This window comes from Triturus cristatus, chromosome 7 (assembly GCF_964204655.1).
Source record: "Triturus cristatus chromosome 7, aTriCri1.1, whole genome shotgun sequence".
In the NCBI taxonomy this organism is placed as follows: domain Eukaryota; kingdom Metazoa; phylum Chordata; class Amphibia; order Caudata; family Salamandridae; genus Triturus; species Triturus cristatus.
The window spans coordinates 191313419-191338874 of record NC_140590.1 but is presented as its reverse complement, the minus strand read 5'-3'; the positions used below and the strand labels follow the sequence as shown (position 1 = coordinate 191338874).

Genomic DNA, 25456 nt, shown 5'->3' with positions numbered 1-25456 from the left:
ATTCTTCCCCAGGTTTGGTTTGCCGCGCATTGTCTGGAGTGACAATGGGAGTGAATTTGTTGGCCAAGTCATGCAGAAAGTTTGTGCAGGTCTTGGTATCAAGCAAAAGTTCCACGCGGCAAATCATCCACAGTCAGCGGGTTTAGTAGAATGTTACAACGGAACCTTGAAGTTAAAGTTAGCAAAGGTTCAAGCAAGTACAGGACTCAATTGGCCCGATGCTTTGCCGTTAGCTCTGCTATCCACCAGAACTGCAGTACACTCTCGTTTGGGACTTAGCCCATACGAAGTGGTGTTTGGCCGTCCGGCTAACGTATGGGGAATCCCTCGCCCCAAGAAATACTCAGACCTGCCATATCCAACGTTGATTGACTATCTGCATGACCTTACGACTAAATTGCGTGTTCTTCATCAACAGGTTCAGAGTGCTCTGCCAGAGGCTTCCACAGACCCAGGTCACTCCATCCGACCAGGTGACTGGGTATGTGTGAAGAATTTCCAGAGGTCCAGAAATTTGGAACCCAGATGGCGGGAGCCTCGAATGGTCCTTCTTACAACGAGGACAGCAGTTAAAGTCGAAGGAAAGAAAAATTGGATTCACGGTGTGCATTGTAAGAAATTGCCTTTGCCTTTGCCATACGATCAATGGGTACGCAGAGGTGTTGGTGACTGTGAAAGTGAAAGTTCTACGATTCGTACCCTTCAGCGATGCACACCTGAGTGGGACACTGAGAAAGAGGACGACAACATTTTACAGGAAGCAATTCCATCACATCGTCGCTTGGATACGACTGAACCACGAACATTGTTCCAAGATCAGAATGTTCCGGAGAAGGAACGATATCATTTAAGACCTAGACCAAAGAACATTTAAGACTCTTCTCTCTTGTGTAGTATTCTGTCCCGGTTGCAGGGTCACGGTAGGAGTCTGAGTCACGACCTGAGTAGTGGCAATAGGCCTGCAGGATCTTCAGTGTCATAGGACGGTGGAACATCGTGACTTAGCGATTGAGGAAGATTACCGTGAGCATCCATTAGAAAGATGGAAACTACACTAGGTAATAAAGAAAGAAAAGATGAAATGAAGAAAGCATCCTGTAAAATAATGTACAGTCGTTTCAGCATAACTTTATGTGTTATTATATCATAATGTATTGTTTTGGCGTTTATTAGTTGGATAATTTATGCTTTGCAGCCAAAAGATGCCTCCCCTTCTTCTTCTTTGCCTTCTTTTACTATCTCTCCGCACCTCTTTCATACTCTTCTTCCACATGAACTTGTCAGAAGAACCGAGTATTATAACAATTCCTTTATCCAGCTATTACATCAGCACCAATTAGTGGTTAATACAACTGATTGTTGGGTGTGTGGTCTTATGCCACATACCACAGAGAAAGGAATGCCATATCTAGTTCTCCCTTTTTCTTATGAGGGTTCTGCTTGGGCTTACTTCGTCATTTTGTCCAATGCTTATCAAAGCAAATTCAGACGATCTGTTAGTTCACATACTAATTATCCGGATTTTAGTCATAATTCTTTGATTAAAGGTATGGTAGCTATGGCTAAAATCATGGAAAACAGTAAAATCTCCATTGACGAAAGAAAAGCATACACTAATTGGAACGTCACCCAATATATGTCTAGTCTTAGAAGTAAAGTTGGAAAAGGAAAGTCCTCGCCGATTTGGACTATACCCCATCAGGGTAACTTCTGCATACAGATAAATGATCACTCTTCTGACACCACACAAAGGAATAACTGCTCCTATACGTACGTTTATTCCTCTCAGAACTCGCCTCTTCTAGTGCCGTCTCAAGGCACCTATTTCATCTGCTATAATAGAGCTTATACTTGGTTACCAACGGGTTTCTCTGGTACTTGTTATATAGCCTTTCTTCTTCCCCCTACTTACACCGCTTTCGTAAATCATCACCGAACCCGATACGGCAGAGGGATTATTGATTCAAAGGACACAGCAGGACAAGAGGGAGGAGATTTCCTTAAAGGATTTCTTCCCTTCTGGGGTCCAATGGCTAACAGCAGAAATATAAGGCAACTGGTCCGTGTCGTAGAGACTACAATAGACATCACTGTAGGAGGCTTAAGTAACATCCCGGCAGAACTACAGACGGATCGTCTTATGACATTACAAAATCGAGTTGCCTTAGACTTTGTTCTTGCCGATCGTGGTGGAGTATGCAAATTGATCGGGTCAAGTTGCTGTATTTTCATACCTAATGACGCTCCGACAGTATACCAAGCTATCTCCAAGTTGCACATAATCTCTGAGTCTATTCATCAGGACGAAGGAGATTGGTCTTTAACGGAATGGTTTTGGGGACTACTGTCTAAATGGGGTTGGAAAGCATTGACGTTTCTTGGTATAATCTTGACCATTATTTTCTCCTGTTGCCTTTGTATGCACTGTGGTCCCGCTATCTGTGATCTTTGTGCTACTATGTGCATCCCAAAACCCAAACCACAAGTAGCAGAAAACATAAGAATGATGTTAGCAACAGCTCGATGACCTCATGGCTTTTGACGTGGACTCAGATTAACATGAGTCTATCTTGCCTGAGTTCTGGCAAAAGGAGGGTCTGAGGAACTTCAATTTTCGATCACGATCGAAGCGACCCGCCATTTTGTGGCCCACCGCCATTTTGTGTTGCCAACACTCAGGCAGCACGGCGAACAAAGTCTATTCTGCTTTTTCTGTAGCCTGGTGTCGAAATACGCCTTCGGCCTCTATTTGCAAAGCTGGTGTTAGAACTAGCTGAGTACACTAATCCCTGTCTGGCTTTTCTAATCCGCGTCTCAACTATCTGTTGGCTCACACTATTCTTTCCCGACCTTATCTTATCGACTGGCCTTCACTGTCTCCTGCTAGCATTCTCTCGTTTCACAACTGTCCTCCAACACACACAAACGTATCTCGCCACCTGCAAGTTAGTTATGAATCTGTTCATGAATTAGTTTGAGGGTGGGGTGACAAACATAGTTGGAGGAGAGGTCCCTTCGAGTCATCTGACACTTTTGTTTTCCAACCTTTCCCATTGGTTCCATCCTGTTTTCTAACTTTTCTTATTGGCTCTTTCTGTGTGTTTTGGGAGTGCTTTTGAACAAAATGTACGACCTCTATACAGTATAAAACCCTGTGCGCCACAGAGTGAAGTGGCAGTCTCCTGAGAACCTACTTTGTGTACTTCTAGGATAACTGTACTAGCTGCAGCTAAATAAATCTGATCTTCTAACGCCGACAGAGTGTCCCGTGTCTCTGTGTAGCGAAGGAGGTGAACTTCGGAGACTTTGGGCGTAGCCTGCGCCGCCAGGCCCAAAAGGTTCTGGTCCTTCAGGACCCAGGACTTCTAGGCAAGGCTCGCGGGGCTCTCCCTCCACCAAGGGAGCCGGCAACCAGCAGCACTTCCGCTACCTCCGGCTTCCTGTCGGACCCAGGCTCTCCGCCACTGATGGCGGGTGCAGTTCAAGGCGGAAGTGCGGAGCTCTCCCCGTTCCTCCGGGAGCTCCGTCAACCACAGCAGCCCCGTGCACAGTCAGGCGAGCGAGGCTTCCTGGTCGAGCCGGGATTGTTCTCCCGCAGCCCGCGCGGTGATTTCTCAGTGATCCCTGAGCAATTTTGAAGTGCGGGGTGGGCTCCCGCCTTCCCAATAGAGACAATTGCGGGGTAGGCACCTGGTCTTGGTGCGCTCGGCTCGGGCCGCGGTGGTGATTCCCTTCTTGCGGCAATATGCGGGGTGGGCACCCGCTCACTTTTAAACAATTTCAGAGGTGCCAAAACTGCGGGGTGGGCTCCAGCTGGTTTTTAAGTACGCCGGACCGAGGCCGACACGCGGGGTGGGCACCCACAAAGGTGGCCAGATGCGGGGTAGGCTCCCGCTAGTTTCAAAGCTACTTTAAGAGGCGGGGTGGGCTCCCGCTCCGCTACCACAGCTCACAATGTGGGGAGATCAAATCTAGCGCTTTCACAGCCCAGCGCTGCAGAGGACAGACACTCTTCTTCTAATGGCACTTTAGATGTAGCGCTCACGAGGCGCAAATTCCCACCAGCAGCCTCAGGGACAAAATATAGCGCTCCTCACCTCCTGGGAGTACAGGCCATTCCACTATATAGCCCTCCCACGGCACTCGGCCCCAAGAAGCAGGGTTGTAGCGATCAAGAGGCACTAGGCAGGAGAGCAAAAGGCACTACTGGGTAAGATCAGCGGTCAGTGGGCACTCATCAGAACAGGGCCGCAATTTCTAGGAACTGTCATCCTCTGTAACGTGGTACTCCTCCTGGTACAGCAGTCTTGACTCCAGCAGCGGGGCTCTCACTAGTCCTGTGGACGGCAGAGGGGTTACAGTTGAGCACAGGGGCCAGCACACAGACCCATGCGGCGGTACCTCCTGGCAGTAGGTCCCCTCACATTCAAGTTCACGCTTTGTCTGAGCACATGGAGGCACGGCCCCCCTATTTATATGCCCCTCACCCCACCTACCAGACAGTGCCAGAGGCTTTTAGAAGTGTCTGGGAAAACTGGTCTAGGGGGAGGAGTCCAGCACCCTGTCTGCCAGGTTTCCCTCCAAAAGCTGGGGTTGCTGGGAAACAAACAACTAGACTGGCAACCCAGCTTCAGCAGACAGGCACAAGCACACAATGGCATCCATTTTAAAAGTAACCCTTCTGCAAAGGTGAAAATAACTCTGCGCACGCCATTGCGCAGCATGTATCACTGCATCTCGCAGCACACATGGCCTATACATTCCTCTACCATGGGGGAGAAAAAGCAAAACATTCAGGGAAAAAGGGCCAAGTCCAACATCTCCCCACTTGTAGGGTTTCATGGCTTCCGTTTTAGGCGGCGCAAACAGGAGAAATGTGCCTCCTGATGAGACCCCTGGCACCTATTTGTTTTTTACAAATTAACCACTGCTCTGGTGCAAAGCTTTTGCATTCAGCCAAAGGCTCTAGGCTTAGGCAACTGAAGCATGTTGGCCCTCTAAACTTTCTCCCAATCCTGCCCTCCCAGTTCTGTCAAACCTCCGCAAGTAGACTGGGCACCATCTAAAAGGTTTACTCTTTAACAGCTTTGCAGCTCATTGAAGACTGCCATGTTTTAGGCTTATTTGAGATTAGAAAAGAATGATCAAGTAGATCAACATTAATTTGTGCTTTCTTCATAAGCAAGCCTACACATTTCTTTACTCTGTCATTTGTCCTATCAAGTCTTCAGTGTTTCGGCTGTCAGCCTTACAATAAATGCATAATATTTCCATAAATACATACATCTAATACACATACGAATAACCACAGCCTATCAAAGTGCAAGTGCTTCATACATTTTATAGTAAAATAACATGATTTAGTCTACATCAAAATTCATTACAATAGAATTTAACATTTAAAAATTGTAAAAACAAACCCCCTGACTTCATTAATACATATTACCATCATCAGTTTAAGTGCCTCTAGAATTGTGACAAGTAGATTAGCCTTGTTACCACAATAATGACAGCAGAGCTTTAAAAGTATATATACATGTTTAGAAGCATCTCCCCACCGGATCAACATATGATTAGTCAACTAAAGAGACCCATGCAAGTTGGCTCATACTAATACATTGTAGTTTCCTGCTGCCTTATTTACAACTGCTATACATTCAGGTCTGCCCATCTTCCCCTAGTTGGCGACGACTAACATCTCTTTCATACCTGGCCAAACTGTCCATAAAAAGGAGGCTAGAGAATTGAAAATAAGTTGGTCATCCGTCCTAGGGCAGAGCGATAGTACAGACCTAGTGGATCTGATCTCATACAAGCTGAGCAAGGGCAGAAGCCATCTTTTGCCCTCTTGTACAAAAAAATCAAGTAAGTGAGATGATTTGTCCTTTCCCCCAAACATACATTCTCAGACTTCTCTTCCTTTAGCAGGCATTGCACATTTAACAAGATGTTCTCTGGTAGACAGAATTCCTAATCTGAACTTAATGTAATGCATATGTTTCTACTCAGCACAAGTCAGATCCAGATAGTTTGCTACCTGGGGACTGCCCGTATTCCTAATAATCTCCCAATATTTTATTGAAGAGAGCTTCACCAATAGCGCCCTTTTACAAGGACTGCAATGCCCTGTCCTACCATGCTTGGATCGGCCCATAGGTGCCCCAGTTGCAGCTCAATTAGTGAACGTTTCACATGGGTCAGCCAACTTCTCCGGCTCGTGCCACTGGAATTAGCAGCAAACTGTGATAGATTGTTGCCTTTGCCTTCCTCCCTAACCTAATCCAATGCAGCACTGGTTTTAAAGCTGCTTGTTGGATAATTGGTGTGAAGCAAAGTTCTGCACATAGTGCTAATAGGGGGGTACCAGGCCCCAATCTTAACAGCATCCTTAGGAAGTTGTTTCCGGCTATTTGCAGGGGGGCGTAAATACCGGTACCCGAGAGCTCAGCCCTATAGGGCACAGCCACTACTGATGATTTCTATCTATAGATTTGAAGGATGGTGCTAATACTTTGTGCACCTGCCTTATGTCTAAATGTTAAAACTGCCCCAGAGGACTGTGTCAAACCTGTACATGCTTTCAGTATCTTGTCTCTCCAACTTACTTGTTCTGTGAACTGTATACCCAAGTAATCATATTGTTTGACACATTCAATATGCTCACCGTTTATCTTTAGGCTTCTCTTAAATCTAGGAGAAGAATTTAACACCATGCTTTATGTTTTCCTTTGGCGGTAGTCAACAAATCTTTTGAGCAATCTATGCAATGCATTTTCTGTTTGATACAGAAGGACTGCTTCGTTCGCAAACAATAAGATTGGGACCAAGTGTTCAGCAACGAAAGGGGCATCAATAGGTTCTTCCATTAGATGGTCTACAACATCATTTAAAAAGACTAAAAAGCGGACGGGCTAGCACGCAGCCTTGTTGTGGACCTTTTTCGAAAGGGAAAGTCTTGATGCATACACCTTCCAGACCAGACTCCACTTGTACTATTGGTGCGGAGTGCCATTATGGTTTGCACAATCGAGGTATCCACCACTCGACTCCAGTCATCTCCATAATTTTATTTGATCCACAACGTCAAATGTTGATTTCAAATCAACAAAGCGTAAATATAATGATGATTTTGTTTTGACTACATACTTATAGCAAATCATATATAGGCGAACCGCTTGGTCTATAATTCCAACCCAAGTTCTAAAACCAGCTTGAGTCTCGGTTAGAATGTTCTCCTTGTCCATCCAAACTTGCAGTCCATTTAGTACGACTTTACCAAGGATTTTTCCAGCTTCATCCAGGAGGGAGATAATCTGGACATGGTTCTTTCTATTTCTTCATGCTGGTCAGTGCCCTTACTACCTCTGGTACAAGTACAGTCATTACACAATGATGCTTAATGAGTAACGGAAAATTACATGCACCATTGAGATCATCGTTGTACAGGTCCCAAAAAATGTATCATTCATAACATACTACTTTCCTCTTAAAGGTTCAGTTACAGTTATCTTGTTTTTCTTCCGTCTAAAGGTGTTTTTTTCTGTGGCTTTTTCCTAGGCATTTTGTATTTTTGTTGCACTCATCTTTCCCCACTTTGCCTGCTTGTACTATATTGGTTTCCTTCCTACTCTCTGCAGCACAATCAGGTGGAAGAGGGCGAAATTCGGTCATGATTCCTCATCCTCTACTCTGGATAACTTCCATTCCTGTATCACTTTTAGGTTTGTGCTTCACTTCGCCCAAAACAAAATCAGAAAATGGCTGCTTTAACAAGTATACGAGATGGTTTAAGTTCTTTCATGCTTTCCCCCCCCCACATTTTTCTTGTCCTTTCTGCTGCTTTCTACATTTGCTGGATCTCCCTGGTACAACTTTGGCTCCCTGCCATGATTAAACGCTGCCTTTACCTCAACTGTTGTAAACACTAGCTGGCTCCTAGTTTTCCCTTCACCCTTCTCACGGTTTCGCTCTGAACGTTGGCGTAGGTTGGACTGCTATGGACGAAAGTTCCATCACGCTTTGATCGGACTTCCTACATTTGAGCTTTAACATCACAGACACTACTAGATTGAGGTGTTTTAGTGGAGTGAGACATTTTGACTCCGGATGCAATTTCGCCATCTTCTGTCTGACAGACCACATCAGTGGTTAGCTTTAGCAATAAAGAGGCTCTGTATTCTGGCTCCCCCACCCCCAGTGATTTCTTTACTAATGGGAGTATAGATGTCAAACCTCTATGTAATACATTTAGGGCTTCAGAGATGATAAATTCTATGCGGCTCTTGGGCCGTAGGTTATTGTCCGCCATATGGTTGAGAGCTGCATGGACATATTAAAACAAGTTATTGTGATCTAGCATCTCACTGCTAGTTTTACTACTCCCTAAGGAAGGGGTGCTTGCCTGTCTCATCATGCTCCTTATGTTTTGGTTCTCTGACTGTTATCAGACCCTGCTTTAGCCATCTTCTCAAAGGGGGCAACACCAAGGGGCATGTCTGGCATACGAGATTTGAGTTTTAGCACGTGAAGTAGGTCTTTTACAACATTGTGCAATTCAATTATGGCCATGGAGTTCTCTGCTGTACAACAAATCAGAGCCTCATTTAGAATTACTGGCTTCTCGAGGTGCAGGCCTAATAGCTAAGTGGTAAAAAAATAGAAATCCTACCTATATAGGTGTCTTGTTTTTGGACTATATAAGTTTAAAGTGGTATAAAAGAATATTAACACAAGAAAAAATATGAGTTATATTAAATTTACGAGTTCAAATTGTTTGATTTGTGTTATTCTGTTTCTTATTTATTTCTATAAAGTCATATATTTGTGCTCCATTATGACTGTGTAGCTTTTTTCAGGTATGGCGAGATATTTCGGCCATTAAATTAACTAGGTAGGATTTCTGTTTTATTGTGACTTTTATTCCCCTGTTTTCCTGCCTTTATATTCTTCCTTACAGGGGCCCTCGTTTGTTTTTAAGCTAATAGCTTTATCCGATTCTATATTATCCCGATGTCTTTCTATATTTCCAACTGTATTTTCAACTTTGTCGTGCAGCTCGCAATCCACCGAGGTATGCCCATCAGCTCTGTCAGTTGGTCTACTGCGGAGGGTTTCGCTGCTCGAACCTGCAGGACTTTCACAAACCCCTGCATGGTTGATCTGGTTACTCTTCTGAATGAAGCTCGTAATTAACTGAGAGGTTGGTTGGGGAACTACCCGGGGTTCAACTGTAGACACCCTCTGACCAGGAGGCATTTTTAATAAGGGATAGTTGCTGAAATGTTGTTGACACTCTTGTGGATCTTCTTCCTCTTTGGTGGGGTCGTAATCAGCACCTTGCGCACTCTTGGGGAGCGTCTCGTGACCATCTGTTTCCCAGTTATACAGTTCTTCCTGGTGACACCATACTCCTCAATGTATCTATTGATTAGCAGTCAACGTCAGAGGAGAACTGGTAGTAGTAAAACACTGTAATGTTCCAAACAGCGACCAAGGGGGCCATTAAATCCTTTTGTCTTGGCTTGATATCTCCGCCCTTAATACTGGACACCCCCTTAGTAGTGCCGCTACCCTGCTAGCTTACCACTGCTATTGCTTCTAAGGGCCCACCGCCCTCCACTAACTACCTTTGTAATCACCACCTCTCCACGGAACTCCTAGTATAGATTTTCGGGTGGTGGGTTTTCTGCGGTGCCCATAGCCAACATCAGACGAGAGCAGATGGTACTGGGCCGGCACGAGCACACCAGTTCGCAATGTTGCTGGATCCTGGGATTCAGTGCAGAGTCCAGTACTTTCAGGTGAGTAATACAATAGGGCTCATACACTGCCCACTCGCCATGAACACAATCACAGCACAATGCTTACAGTTTACAGCTGCCCTCACCGTCGACTACTTTAGCTCCGCTCTCCTTGGTTAGCATACGTTCTCCTCCTCTCCTTTTGTGAAGCAGCGGCATGGTGGGCTCGAGATCATAAAGGCCACAAAGACCACAAAAACTGGGAGCGCGAGTGCCTCACTGCAGGTTTTAAATTAAAAAGCAGGCTGGAAAGGGAGAGACCGGACGGCTATTTTTGCCGGCACTAGCACCTCCTCAGTGCTCCTTGAATGTGCTCCTAGCGGGCCTTGTGATCCGCACGACCCCATGGCACCCCCTCTCAGCTTAGACACAAACACTAAGTGCTGGATGCTGAAAATGGAACTGCGTGGCTCAGCTCTGACCAGCAGCACCACCTCCACCATAGTCGTCTCCACAACATCCTCTGACAGTTCCAGCGGTTTAACCACAAGTGTGGCTCCCCAAGCGTCCTCTCAGCCTTGGCTCCACAAGCGTTCTCCCAGCAGCTCAAGTGAGCTCCCAACCTATTTTTTTGTTTTGTTCTCAAGCGTACTCTTTGTACTATCGGTTTAGAAAGAGATCTGGTGAATTCTGTCAAAACTACTGAATCCACTGACTTGAATTGTGCCTTGAATGACCCAGAAGGGTTTGCATTGAAGGCAGTCCAACTGACCCAGCAATCACTGGCAAGTGATTCTAGAGAAACACTTGCATTAAACTACTAAGATTGCTCAAGTGCCGGCGGGACAAGATGGCGGCTTGAACGCGCCGCTGAGCGGCAGCACTGCGAGATGCTCCCTCTCTTTCCCTCACTATGATGTCCCAGACTACGTTGGGGGAGAAAATTATGGAAAGAATTAAGAAATTAAAACTAGAATTGGAGAAAGCGGAGAAAAACGACTAATCAACCAACCAGTCTTTTCTCTTTGCCCGCTGATCTTACTGCCGAGCGTTGTATCGGATGCTGCGGTTCCTGCTGGGTCGCTGTAGGTGGAGGTGGAGGCTTCTCTTCACTCGGCCAACGAGTGCTTTGCGCGTTGCCGGAGCCGTGGTTTCGCAGGGCTCATCACCTGATTACCTTGAGTCCGGGCTGGCGGTGTGCTCAGCTCTTGACTTTTTTCACTATTCTCGCATTAACAGAGGGGAAGAGATACGGTTCGCCTACGCTATTCACGCTATGGCTCCAAAGAACGCCCACAGAACGGCTCGGACCGGGAAAGGTCTCATCGCTGAAAACTCCGCTTCCAGGGGAAACAATGTTGCTATTGTAACGGCTCCCGCCGCGGCTTCGTCAGAAGTTCTAGCAGAACACGCTGGGAAAGTGGAGAGAGCAGTAACAGCGGCGGCTCCTGGTAAGCTGATTATCCGCCCTTCTTTATTACTTGTAGATACACAAGGCAAACCCGGCTCTACATCTACATCTACTCTTGAAAACAACACTGCCTCTGTTAACCCGTTGGTTCCCCCTTTACCTTCGAGACATAATGACGTTATACTTCCAACCGGCATTGACATCGATACTGGGTATGGGAAGAACATAAGTCAACAATTAGATGATGATTACAGGACTAATGAAGAAATAAATTCTAATTCATCTAATACGAGTCAGCTAAAGTCTCCTGAATTGGTTGGGGGAGAGAAATTGACGGTTGACATAGCGGACATGGCAGATACTCTGAAAACGTCTGTTTGCACCTCTGGGGTTGGCCAGACACATGTATCTATAGAACTGAGCCCGGGTACACTCATATTACCCACTGTGGGGGTACAAACTATCCTTACAGGAGATGAAGCAAACTATAGGGACACTGAGGATTGCTTGGTTGATGAAAACGAGGATTCAGCTGAAGAAATAGAAGAGGATGCATCTAGATCCCCCTTGCGATATTCTGGCCCTAAAAGAGGAAAATCAAAGGCGAAATATAAAACTAAGAAAGGCAAGACTCTTAATACCTCTGCTTTGTCCGCTTTGAATTCAGGGCATAAAACTCGTGGTAAAACTATTTCAGATGAGAGTCCCTTACGAAGGTGGATACAGGCAAAAGGAGGAGTCAAGACTATGGCCCTGCGCCTCTCAGGTATTAATTCTGCTGAAGTAGAAGAGTATTTAAAAGAGGGCTCTATTATACCTGGAGACAAAACAATGCAACCGGCCTCGACTGTTCTATCTGTATCTCCGATGGATAGCCCACTTATCGAATCTCATGCCCCTTTGTCTTCCACTGCAGTAACCGTTACTATCGATTTGGACTCTCAACATTTGCCTTCTATGCCCGCAAGTATTCCAAGTGCTCCAAACGCTCTAAATGCTTCAAATGCGCTGTTTGCTCAAAGTCAAGAGAACATAGAATGCAGCCTCTCTTCGTTCGATCAGATTTTAAAGATTCTGACTGATCATAGAAATGAAGCACAACAACATTTCTTACAGCTTAGGGAGGATAATTGCCAATTACAGAGGTCCTTGGAAGAAGCTACTAATAAGTTCGGAATAATCACTCAGGAAGTAGCGGAGTTACAACAAAGAGTTGCAGGCATCAAGGAAACATCTGTGCGGGTAGAGACTTTATCTAGCCAACATGATTTGCAGATATCTACCCTTCAGACTAGGCTTGAGGACATGGAAAACCGTCAAAGGAGGCAAAATCTTCGACTTTTTGGCATAGCGGAAGGCTCAGAAGGTTCTGACCCGCGGACCTTTATGGTGAATCTCTTTCAAAAAGCTTTTCCCGATTTATCAGATTGGGATTGGGATTCCCAGCTACAAAGGGTCCATAGACTTCCTCTTGTTCAGAGAAATAAGGGGAACAAATTTCCAAGGCCTTTTTTGATTTATTTTGGTAATTATTTACTAAGGCAAGCAGTTTCTTCTAAGGCTAAGCCTCATACTCCGATTAAAGTTGAGAATGTAACGTTTTTTGTTAGATCTGATTTGAGTAAGGCTACTATGGACAAACGGTGGAAGCTGCGACAGCTTATTGATCCTTTCAAATCTTTGGGTGGGCAGGTATTCTTGCAGGAACCTGCCCGTTTAAAAGTAATAAAAGGGGGCCATACTTATACTTTTACTGATGTTAGAGAAGCTGAGACTACATTATCAAATTTTGGTTAATAATTTGCTCTTATGTATATTATTATTCACTTAAAAGTTTTTGTAGATTGGTGGAATTATATTTCTAATGTTGTGTATCAAAGTTAGGCTACCAAAAGGGATCTCTCTTCGAAGATTTTTTTTTTTCTTTTATGTCCTTTAAGTTTTTCATACTTGGTTCTTTTATTTCTTCTTTCTCTTAGTTCTCTTTCATCTCTAATTTCTACTTGGGACTCTCCCCCTCTTAGAAGTGGGCGGAGGTGAGTGATAGAGGGAGCTATCCGATGCTGCCCCTCAATTAGGCTACCAAACAACGGCAGCATGTAGCAAGGGGGTGCTCTCCCCAGCGGGGTCTGGGGGAAGGTCCTGGCTTGGGTGGGTTTGGAGGAGGGGTTCACGGGTATTGGTAAAAAATGCTAAAAATGACAACACTATGATAATAATCTCTGAAAATAATAAAAAAGAAGTGCTGATATATACGACAGTTATTACTAGATTTGTTAACTTCCCTTTTTTTTTCTCTCTAAAAAAATGTCTAAACTTAGTTGTTTAATATGGAATGTTTCAGGCCTCAACTGTAAGAATAAGAGACGATTAGTACAAGAAGAGCTTAAATTGTACAATCCCCACTTAGTTTTAATCACTGAGACACATATCTGCTATAAAGATAGGAATTTGCTAAGACTAGCAGGGTATGAGGTTATTGCATGTACAACCCTAAATGCTACTATTAGAGGGGTTGCCATCTTAAAACAAAGACAGTTGAAACTAAATATTATTAAAACTGCTGTAGATAAAAGGGGCCGATGGATAATTATTCAATTCCATTTGGAAAATTGTAAATATGTAATGTGCTCTATATATGCATCTAATGTTGATGATCCTTACATCTTTGATTGGCTAAATATGGAGCTTTTGGAATGGGAAGGAGAACTATTAATTGGAGGCGACTTTAACTGTATAATTGACTATGCCATAGATACTACTAAACATACTGGCTTTCAACGTATGCGGAAGACACGTGCGGCAATTTTAGAACTAGGTCGGTTACACAACTAAAAAGATACTTGGCGAACTCTTCATCCTAAAATACCAGGGTATACGTACTATTCCGCACCTCATAAATTATGCTCCCGGATAGACATGATCTGGGCTTCTGATAGGATATTAGAATCTAGCACTATTGAAATATGTCCCAGACTTACATCAGATCATAACCCCATTCTTTTTATTTTCCAAACAGTCACAAGAATTCAAGATACAAGATTATTCTCCTTCCCGAGATATCTTTTCTCAGACTCAGAATTCATTTTACAACTTAAAAAGCATGTTTCTGAATTTATTGATACGAATCTTGATTCTACTTCTTTAATTTATGTATGGGATGCTTGTAAAGCTAGTATAAGGGGATTTACTCAACAATATGTTTTTACACAAAATTCTAAAATACGTAAAGACAATAAGAATATTACTACTAAAATTCTATCTTTAGAAAATCAACTAGCAGATGCTTTAATACAAGGGACTTCGGATGGAGATAAATTAAGGCTGGAGTTAATCAGTCTTCGATCTGCTACTAAAAATGTTCTTAGAGAACGAGCCACTGTAAAATTACAGAAATTTAAAATCTCTCAATATGAGAGTGGTGATACAATAGGTAAGATTCTGGCCTATAAAATTGCAGATAATAAAGCTAATACAATGATTAAATGTATTAAAGGTCCCAATAATATTATCTATGACCAAACTAGTGATATCATAACACAATTTGTCAAATATTATAGTCATTTATACACTCCAGAAAATATTCCTATTTTACACAATATCCAAGCATACATTGGTAATAATGTTACTAACAATATAACTGTAGAGCATAGTCGGCAATTAGCAGAGAATGTCACTTCTGCTGAGATTAGAAAGGCAGTAGCTTCTCTTCCGTCTGGTAAAGCTGCAGGTGAAGACACACTTCCCATAGAATTCTATAAAATCTGTCTTGATGAAATACTCCCTCTTTTTTGTTTAGTAATCAATTCAATTGATCAAACAGGGAAAGTTCCAGACTCTTGGAATTCTGCTAAAATAGTTTTCTTTCTCAAAAAAAATAAACCAGCTGAGGAATGTAGCTCATACCGGCCCATATCTTTAATTAATGTCGACGCCAAAATTTTTTCTAAAATACTCGCACTTCGATTAGCCCCTTTTATGCCTGAATTAGTTAACCCACAACAACATGGATTTATCACAGGACGGGATACTACGGCCCATGTCAATATGGCAATTACTGCTTTTGATATAGCATCGGTTAATTCCACCCAACTCGGTATGATACTTTTAGATGCTGAAAAGGCATTTGACCGAGTTGGCTGGGATTATCTCTGGACCGTAATGAGGGTTTATGGCTTTAATGGTAGATATCTAAAATGGATACAGGCCCTATATAATTCGCCAACCGCCAAAATTAGCTATGCAGGTATGATTTCTCCAAGTTTTAAAATACTTAGGGGTTCGAGGCAAGGGTGTCCGCTCTCACCCTTATTATTTGCACTCTCCATGGAACCTTTTATAAATTCATTATCAATCCAATCACATATTATTCCATTACAACTTGGTTCTAATTCCCTGAAAATTACTGCTTACGCAGACGATATCGCTATTTACTCTACTGATGTAGAAAAAGCTCTTACTGTGATAATAGAAGAATCTAATGCTTTTGGAGCAATCTCAGGATACAAATTAAACTTAAGTAAAACACAAGTTATATTAAACTATAAACCATTGACTCCAGTTCAAGGCACTTGCCGGGTGGCGACGTATTTAGGTATTAAAATTTCTGCTAAAGTAAGCGATATAAAAAACCTGAATTATGACGCTCTATTGAAAGAAACAGCTTGCGTACTCAAAAAATGGCATAAAATACCTCTAAGCCTTATTGGCCGGATTAACTTAATTAAAATGAAGATTTTGCCCAAATTTATGTACTTATTTAGGTCTATACCCTTATGTCTAAACAATCCTTTTTTTAAGAAACTAGATGGGATCTTAAGCAGCTATATTTGGGGATATAAGAAAGCTAGAAGATCGCTTGCACTGCTTAAATTACCAATTAATAAGGGCGGTTTAAACTTCCCCGATTTTAAATTATATTTTTTGGCTACTTTTTTCGGCCGGTTACGTAGTTTATTTTTTATTAATAATCAATACTACTACCACCAACTCATGCTAGGTAATGACTCGAATTGCTTTCTTGCAAGAGTCAACGACCCTAATTACTTCAAAAGGGTCAAATTCAAGACTGCGAGAGAGACAGTTGCGGTTTGGAAAACTTTATTAATTACATGCAAGACCTCTTTTCTTCATCCTAAGCTTGATCTGTGGGGTAATCCTGGGCTACCGGACATATTCAATGATGGACGCGGGACCGTCTGGGCTAATCTAGGAATTAATCTGTTGGGTGATTTATATGGTAACCAGGAATTTTTAGATTTCACAACACTTAAACTTTTTTTTAATTTAACGGATGGTATGCGATTTAAATATATGCAAATTAGAGACTTTTTGGTTGGTAAAATGAAAATCAATCAAATCTCAGATTCAGATTTATGGGCATGTTTCTACTCAAAAAATCAGAAGTCATTAATTAGTAGGGGCTATAAATGTTTAATTAAATTTTAAAGAGGATAATTGTCCAAAAATTGCTCTGAAATGGGCTTCTAGATTAGGGACTAATATTACCCCCACTAAGATCTCGGCGTCACTTTGTAATATTAATAAAGTAGTACAATCCTCAAGCCTGAGGATTCAGCTGTATAAAACCATCTGTTTTTTATATTATACACCGTTTAGAATTTCTAATTGGTCTTTAAATCTTACATCAAGCTCTCGCTCTAAGTGCCCCAAATGTGATCTTGTTGCGGCTGATATCACTCATATATTTTTTTCTTGTCCAGTTTTGTCTGAGTTCTGGTCCGGATTTGAAAATATTTTATTGCAAAAACAAATTGTCCTTGGCCCTCTTTCGCCATTGTCTATACTACTAGATATACAATCTGAGAATTGTCCACAAAAAGATTTATTAACTGTATTAGTTTCCTGTGCTCGATTGACAATTGCCAGGCAATGGATATCTCAGAAACCCCCACATATCATGGAATGGTGGTTTTTAGTTAATGAAATTTATACTATGGAGCGTGCTATTGCCAAAACCAGGGGATTGAAATCTGATAAAATTTGAAAAAATTTGGGGAACTTTTCTTTAATTTTACTTTTTGCCATTACGTCTCTAATGTGTATTTATATGTATGGCCTATTGGATAGCAAATGTACATGTTATCAGCTAATCTTTGCCTTTTTTTTTTTGTTTGTGTTGTCAATAAAAAAACAATCTGTAACCTGGAAACAACTGCAGCACAAAATATCTCCAATGCATTCAGTCTTCACCCAAGCACAGTGGGAATTCAGTGGTACCATGGTGGAACAGGTGAGATAAACCCAGTTCTGCGCCATCCTACAAGGATTTGAATAACTACTGCTTGCAGTGCGACTCTTCGATTTAACCCAAGAGTTATTAATATATGAAGATTGTTAAGCTATTAATAGTCTGGAAATGTCTTAATGTTACCCAAATTTGAATCAAGCCCAAACTAAAACTGGCAGAGATCCTTTTATTAGAGATATGACTTAAGCCCAGAGGTCTCTGGTGTATCATGGAATACACAGAGAATGTCTGATAGAGAAGTTAGGTGGGGAGACTAACACTTACTAGCAACATCCCCATCAGTATTAAATGAAGACAGCAGGTAAGCTGTCAAGATGGACTCAAACCTGGTGATCATCAGCAGCACATTGAGCCGCATCCCAGTTACCTCAACCTTGTCAAACCGTTTATTGGGGATCTGAGTGCCTCTGATCATCATTGGATCACCCTTTGATGTCTCTACAGGGAAGTGACACCAAGGTGGTGCGCCAATGGTGGTACCAGAACTAACAGAGCTTCATGCTGCAATGAGCAGATACGTTAAGGGAGGGACTGGGAAAAATAAAGCGAAGGCTGCAAGAGGATGAACATTTACATTTTTGACATCTGTACAGTGAAATACATATATTGATCCACATTAATGGTACATGTCAGAGATGCAAGGAAAGCTTACCAGAGGTGCTGTGGAAGGTCAGTAAGAGCAGGAGGATAAGAATTGCTCCTCGTTCTACAACTAAAGGAGAAAATGAAATTATTAGACTACATAACTTGTGAGTTCGATTCCATATGTGTCTGATGGCACGGGACCATCTTTGCTCTGTTGAACTTTTCTGCAATCATCAATAACTATGAAGGTAAAGCATATGTTTCAGCTAGATATTCTTTTGGGGGGGTCTTAATCTGGTAACACTGTGCTATCAATACTGCTTCTGGTATGTGTTCAGCAATATAACGATATGAAAGAGCTGCACTGGCCAATTCCAGAAGACTTTAGTGCCTGCTGACTTTCCAAAATCCAGATAGTTAGATGTTTATAACTTTAGCCAGTAGATTTTCAAATTCGGGAATTAGAAAACCGACTGCCGGGGTCCAATACTCACTAGGCAAACGCTGCTGCACCTATGACTGACTCAAACCTTTAAGCCACTTGTTATACGGCTCTTATACGCTGTCTGCTGCTGCTGGTTGAGCAAGATATGAAAAGTGTTATTGTAGCCAGCACAACGGCTCAGTGAGCTAAACGCAGGCATTTATTGCGACTCTCAGGTCACAAATTTGAAACAATCAAATTAAACGTAACCTCTCCTTCTGGTATCTAAATATATCTTGAAACAAAACTATTATGCACCATAACATGGCGTTATTGTTTGATCAAAGCAAAGGAGAGGATGTGGTCTAACGGCTAGGGTGGTTGATCTCAAATCTGGGGAACTGGGTTCGAGTCTTGGTAATGACGCTCAACATCCTGTGATTTTGGGCAAATCACTTAATCTCCCAGCGCCTAACAAAATGACTCCTTGTGTAACGCAACTGGTGCTCATGTAAAGCGCGCTGATACCTTCAGGTCAAGTTACACATTGTGGTAAACCTATGAAAATGAATGGTTTGACTCTCAAAGTCTAAAAATAAATCTGTTGTGTAAAATGGTCCCAATTAGAGCGCCTTTTGTAGTTTTCAAATGTTATTTACTTTCCATTTTTCCATTTTGTATGCAAAGAACCTAAACTAATGGTGGGTATCTGAAATCATCATGTGAGTGTTTGCAGTATAAAACTAGACAAATACATTTTTGTAAGAACCTCCTGGGAATATAATAAGTTATCATGAAAACATTTGGCATGCCACCGCCCTCTTGAAATGTACAGTGCAGAAAATATATGGCATGCAAAGTTTATCGTGTCCACTTAGCCCATGCAGGTTTTCTGGCATTAGGTGCAAGTCATGCAGACTTCCGGAAGCGGTCTTTAAAAAGTAATAAATATTGCGAGACTCACCTGCCCCACCAAGAGCACAGCTTTGAAACAGATTCAGGAAGCCACCCCTCACCACTTCAAAGAGATTTGATGTCCCACAAGCCTTCAATCCTATGAAAAAGAAGATATGTGAAAACACTACAAAACATTAATGATTATAAATTCATACAGCACTTATTACCTTGCATGTCAGAACAGACAATGGACAATTCTTTTAAATAAAAACATTGCAAGAGTGTATCGTCAGCAGTGTTTAAATGTGTAGTATTCCTCTGCCTTGCCATTAATTAGAATAGGGTGATGGTGTGAGTTTGTCTCTGGCAGCATTAGAAGGGCACACTTCTGGTTTTAGCTGTAGAGATGCCTCAAAGCGCTGTTTCTTTGATTACACGATGGAGACCCCACGACCTAGTGGAGGTCTCCAGGGTCCACTATCTTCAAAAGTGTCCACCGTTTTGCAATCCACCATGCTTGGATCCCTGACTGGTGGCTCTGGTAAGGTGTTTTTGTTGTAAATTATGTCTAGGGTGAACAGGAAAGGGAAGTTTTGCAGTACAAAATGAATTAATTCAATTGAAAACAAGCATTTGCAATGCAATCGGTCTCACCTTTGGGACCTCCTTGTATGCATTTAGCTATGCAGCACATTAGCCAGGGTGCTGAAACATCTACTGTTCTTTAACATGCATCTCCAATCACCTCCTGCTCTTAGTGGCCATTCTTCCAAGTTGGGCTGAACAGGCCGCCTTATTAATGCATACAGTCCTTCTGGAAGAAATGCTCAGTTTTCTAACAAAAAACCACCCAAACAATAGTCATAGGACTAGCGTGTGTTTTGGTGTAGCAGTGGATCACTGCAGCAAGGTCACGTAAACGGTAACAAACAGTAAGATTTACAACAAGCATTTGCAATGCAATAGGTCTCGCAGTTACACGAGTTAAAGCTATTGGCATTGTAAATGACAATGCCAATAGGCATTGTTATTTGCAATGTCAATAGCTCAATCTCGCGTAAATGCGAGACCTAATGCATTGCAAAGGCTTGTTTAGGACTTGTGCCCTGCAAATGTATGGCTTGGAAGTAGCTTTCAGATGAATATTGAACATTTAGACGTGGGGTCGCTCCTGCAGAGCGTAACGAAAGTTGAGGGGCCCCCCTGCCACGCACACAGAGGGGCCCCCCGCTCCGGATTTAATCCGAGCTATTGGGCCAGAGTACAGTGCTGAGGGGGCCCCCTGCAGCTCGGCCCCCCCTGTGTTACGCTCCTGGGATAACCAGCAGGCAGTGCATAAAGGATACACAAAGTGATGAGCAGGCCTGAAATAGCCGCTGCTGTGTCCCCTAACTCCTGCTCTGTGCGTCATCATTGCCACCTTGAGGCTGAGACAACAAAAAGCTCCCTCGCCACAAGTTCTTGAATCCAGGTGTCACACGCGCCACTCTGAATCACCTCAGGCCTCAATACGCATTCATCCTCTCACAACGACTGAGATAAAACACTCACTCGGTCTCACCTAGATTAAAATACGATAGGGAAATGATGCACCCTCCTGTGCAGCAGGCGCATTAACCCGCCGAGGTGCGGCAGCGGGTAAAATTCCATCGCTCGGGGTAAATCAGGGCGCGCAGACTCGGAGCCCGTGCAGATGGGGATTAAGTCATTAGCGTGTTTGGCAGTTTTAGTTGCCGCTGATAACATTAAAGCTGCACCCCCGCCTTTCCGTCGCCCTCACTAATGCTCCCGCCAGAGGTCTCCTGTGACAGAGGCTGGCCCTCGTCTGTCGGCCCTCGGCGGTAGCGCCTCTAATTGATGGCTTGGGGGCAAGGAAAGTGGCATCCTGTGAGACTCCAACAGAAGTGCCCTCGGGGGAGAGTGGTAAAGTGTGGTAAATAAGGCTGGCGGCCACAGCATACAGTGCGCTCATGTGCTGGCTTCTGTACAGCTGCTGTCAGCACCAGGGTGGGTCTGGCAGAGGTGCCATCTACAAGTTTAAAAAAAAAATGTTTGGAATGGGAACAGGGGCAGTAGACTGCCTGGGTTACTTGTGTAGTATATTAAGAGTTTGTTTTGTGCACGGGATGCATGTACAAGAGGGTGTGATGGGGAATTCGTGCCGTGACCTGCAGCGGAAGAGTGCCGGGGCTTCTTTGGAAAGAGGAGGGGTGCAAGTGTGCCAGAGGCTGCAACAGGGAGCGAGGATGGACGTCTGCCAGGGGAGGCTGCTTCCAGGAGAGATGGAGAAAGTCAGCCTCGCTATCTTGGGGAGGTTTCCGCCAGAGCTTTGTAAATGAAGTTTATTTTTCTTGGGGCTGCCCTAGGGACAGAGGGGCATGGCTGCTGTGGAATACTAGAGAGAAAGGAGGGGGATTCGGTCCTGGAATCCCTTCGGATGAGGGGAGGAAATGGGTCAGGAGATGCCTTATTAAGTGTGTGGCGGGAGCCCCCCAGGGGTCTTCCGTGGGCTGCCTAGAGAGATGAGTATGGTAGCAGTCTTCCAGGGTTGCCTTAGACTGAACTGAACGCGTGCCAAAGAAACGCCCGAGGATAATCCATCTCAAAGGCTCATATATACATCGGAGAATTAAGCATACGTAAAGTATAAGCAATAACACGTCAGACACACAACACTTCTACCCTTTACAAAACAAAGGGAGCACCAGTGCATTCCTGAAGGATAATACATGGCAGAATCCAGTTGGCGGGCACACTATGCTAAGCACAGATTTTTAGAGAAGTGTTTTTAAGCCATGCCCTTAATGCAAGTGAAGCGAGTAGAACGTGTTCTGACTACTGCCTAGCTTGCTCTATATTCTGAGGATAAACTTCACAAGCTCACAATCTATTATATCAATGATCTCTATTGTGAATACTTTCGTAGAAGTCCCCCAAACCTCCATGTGCGGTGATTTATATCAAATGTATTTTGATTTGGGGAATTGAACTAGGAGTGATGCAAAATTACACAATCTGAGTCCCTCTGGCAAGAATGGCGTAAAGAATGACGTCATCCCCTCTCCATCCGTTTGTTATCTTATGTTTCTTGGAGCCTCGAGGCAAACAGATGGCATGACGGGACTGCGGAAGGTGAAGGGGATTGGGGGGGGGAAGGATGGGGGTAGGGGAATACAGTTTCTGAGTTTAAGAAGCAGGTAGCTCCGTTAGAAGGTTTGACAACAGTCATTTTACTTGCCCTCAGAAGAATGAGCTAGCCTTGCTGGTATTCAAACAGTTGCGGCTAGCATTTTGAACTCACCGAGTCATCCGGTTAGCTAAAACACGCTCTTCGTTTCGTCAGGATGTAAAAGTATGTTTGCGGTAAAATTATGTAAAAAAAATCTGAATGTTACTTTTATGACGACAGAGTAATTGCACAGCAAACACAGGAGTGAAACAGATACTATTAACAAGCAAGAAGTGGGATAAGGTAGGGGGTAGGTCGCGCCGTCTAAGGGGAGAGAGGCACAGGCTGGCAAATGGTGAGCACTTTCGCGGGCGCTTTCATGTTCTCAGTGGCCGCGGAGCTCACTGAGAACATCAAAGCGCCCGCGAAATGTACACGCAGGCTGCCAAATGGTGCGCGCGCCCGGCGCACATGCACTGTAGTTGGGGGCCTGAAAAGCACTCGTTTGCACTTCCAAATCCCCGTCTTCTATAGCTCCCGCCAGAGCAGCGCTAAAGCGCTGGCTCAGGCGAGACCTAAAAAGGACCTCTTTGCGAGCTCTGCACTTTGGTAGCGCTTTGACCAGTGTTCCAGGAAGCAGAGGGTCTTTTTTTGCAATGCTTTTTAAATCATCTGGGAAGAAGCAGGAGTGGGTGCTATGAAAGCCGAAGAACGCGCGCTTTGTTTCCCCTGTGACTGTCCTGGGCATTACTGGCTCTGCAATGAAAATACAAGCAGGGGCTGCTGATAGCAAGGGTCTGCAGCCCGCCCTTTCCTGAAGAACTTGCGGTTTCCTTGCATCCACAGTCTTTACTTATGCGTGGGAAGAAAACGCAGCCTGAGACGGCATCCAGCAAGGAGGGCCAACGTGTGTGCTCTGAAATCAGCAAGAAAGGGCGTGAATTTATAACAGGTTTAATGTCTCATCTCTCTCTCCCTTTTATTTTCAATGTCAGCCTTTTTCTGATCCCTCTTGACTTCACACAAATAGTTTATGTTCCCTTTTATTGTGGAAAGTGGAGGTTTCTTGCCAGTCATGGTGTAGATAAGAGTTCAACACTTATCTCAAACACTTTACCACTTAATACGGGGTTCCTTCCATTCCCAGCACCGCCTGTTTTGCAGAGACCTGTCCGAGGAAAATTCCCACAGCCCCGAACAGCTGGAAAGCAGCTCGCCTGGAGTTGCCCATTGAATTTGCACGGGTTATTCATCTACCATGGTACAAAAACACTTAAGAAAGCTTTGTCCGGAACCCGGTGTTTTTCAAGCGATGGCAGCGGGCGGAAGAGATTTCAGGCATTGCACGCATAAAATCACTCTTTAGTGTTTAACTTTAAAATAGAGCTCCAAAAACTATTATAAATCTCACTCCACATCAGTGCTAGGACGAGCTGTACCATAGAAAGGAAAGGGAGCTCCCGCTCCTTGTGCTGTGTGAGAGAACTTCACTGTAAAAAGGCTGTGGCCGCCCTGCTGTCAATTTAAAAGCGCTTGTGGAAGTGAAAGCGCTTGTTCAGTTGCAGGCAGTGGGCGGAAGCCATTTCAAACAGCCTGCTCTGCTGTGCCATAACAAGCAACACCGGCAGGCTCAAGCAGCAAGGGGGAGGCGATTTGGGGACGTGCAAGCAAACCAGGGAATCCTCTAACTTTGAAGACAGAGAAAGAAAATGAGTGTTGGAAAACAGGATTGGACATTTGACTTGCTCTTTGCATGCACAGAAAATGTGACTACATAACAAGATGTACAGACCAGTTTACAAAAACGGAGCAAGTGGGTGAAAATAGGACCAATCCTGTGAATTGCTTTTCAAGAAAGAAGAAAGGAGTTCCTGAACAGATGTTAAAATGATGACCTGCGTATTTATATTGTACTTATAGTCCCTGCTCTCGGGATGGCTAAACACAAGAAGAGGCATGACAAATGCATGCCATGGACATATGGGGAAAAAGAATATGAGAGCGACAAGGGAGCCAGAAAATGGGAAGCCTATGGGCGGGCTGTATGTACTAAAGTATACAAGAAGTATATATTAAAGTATATACAAGAGGTCTCGAATGCTCGACCTAAAAATGAAAAGAATTGCAAGTAAGAAAGGCAATTTCTATATCTAAAATAAACACAAAGGGCCTCATGTAGGTAAATAAATTTTACCGGTTCTTAAATACCGAGCCGTACCGAATCGGTAAATTAGAATCGGTAAGTTACATGTAGGTAAAAATTCGGTAACAGTTACCGATTCGGTAACAGTCGGTAAATACGAATCGGAATTCACCGATTCGGTAAATACCGAGGTGATAATTACCGAATCGGAAAATACCGAGGTGGTATCTACCGAATCGGAAAATACCGAGGTGGTATCTACCGAATCGGAAAATACCGAATCGGTACGTACGGATTCGGTAAATAACATCACATGACTTGACGAAACCGCTAATCCTGTGCAACGACAGCCCACCCAACCAGGAACTGCCCACACCCAGGCAGGTGTACACAATTAGCCGAAGTGGCCACACCCAGGCAGGTGTACATAATTAGCCGACCCTGGAGAGGCTCGGAGTGCAGAGGAGAGGCAGGGAGCAGTTGCATGTGCGAGCGGGAAACGAACAGCATGTCCAGCCAGAGCACACAGAAAGACGGAGGGGAAAGGAGGAGGAAGCTCAAATTCAGCCCCAAGGAACTCCAGGTGCTGGTGGAGGAGGTGGTGAAGCAGCACCAGAAGCTGTTTGGGAGGCAATCCCTGCAAGTGCCTGAGGCCGAAAAGCGCAACATATGGCTGGCCATCCAGGCGCAGGTCAATGCTGTGGGAGTGACCCACAGGGAAATTGAGGTCCTCAAAAAGCGCTGGTATGACCTGAGGATTGTGACCAAGAGGAAGATGGGCGACATCCAGAAGGAGGCCAGCCAGACCGGAGGTGG

The 25456-nt window shown here is 43.8% G+C and overlaps 2 protein-coding genes across 9 annotated transcripts in view; one reads left to right on the top strand and one right to left on the bottom strand.

Moving 5' to 3' along the window:
* LOC146809185 (uncharacterized) overlaps positions 1 to 25456 on the top strand; it is a 432226-nt gene that overhangs the window by 276384 nt on the left and 130386 nt on the right. For 6 of the 7 annotated variants that reach the window (XR_014966365.1, XR_014966366.1, XR_014966367.1 and 3 more), the window contains exon 4: positions 17333 to 17404. The exons of the other annotated variant lie outside the window; for it this stretch is intronic. Coding sequence is in view for 3 of the 6 variants with exons in the window: in XM_085616014.1 (XP_085472140.1) it covers positions 17333 to 17404 (72 nt within the window). In the remaining 3 variants the exon portion in view is untranslated. The remainder of the gene's footprint in view (positions 1 to 17332; positions 17405 to 25456) is intronic. 7 annotated transcript variants of the gene reach the window in all.
* Positions 1 to 25456, bottom strand: part of LOC146809186 (uncharacterized) — a 90570-nt gene that overhangs the window by 50317 nt on the left and 14797 nt on the right. Inside the window, exons 2-3 of one of the 2 annotated variants that reach the window (XM_085616010.1) lie at positions 19396 to 19512; positions 18075 to 18134 (exon numbers count right to left, since the gene is read on the bottom strand). In XM_085616010.1, coding sequence (XP_085472136.1) covers positions 18075 to 18134; positions 19396 to 19512 — 177 coding nt within the window. The remainder of the gene's footprint in view (positions 1 to 18074; positions 18135 to 19395; positions 19513 to 25456) is intronic. The other variant, XM_085616011.1, reaches the window with a different exon arrangement.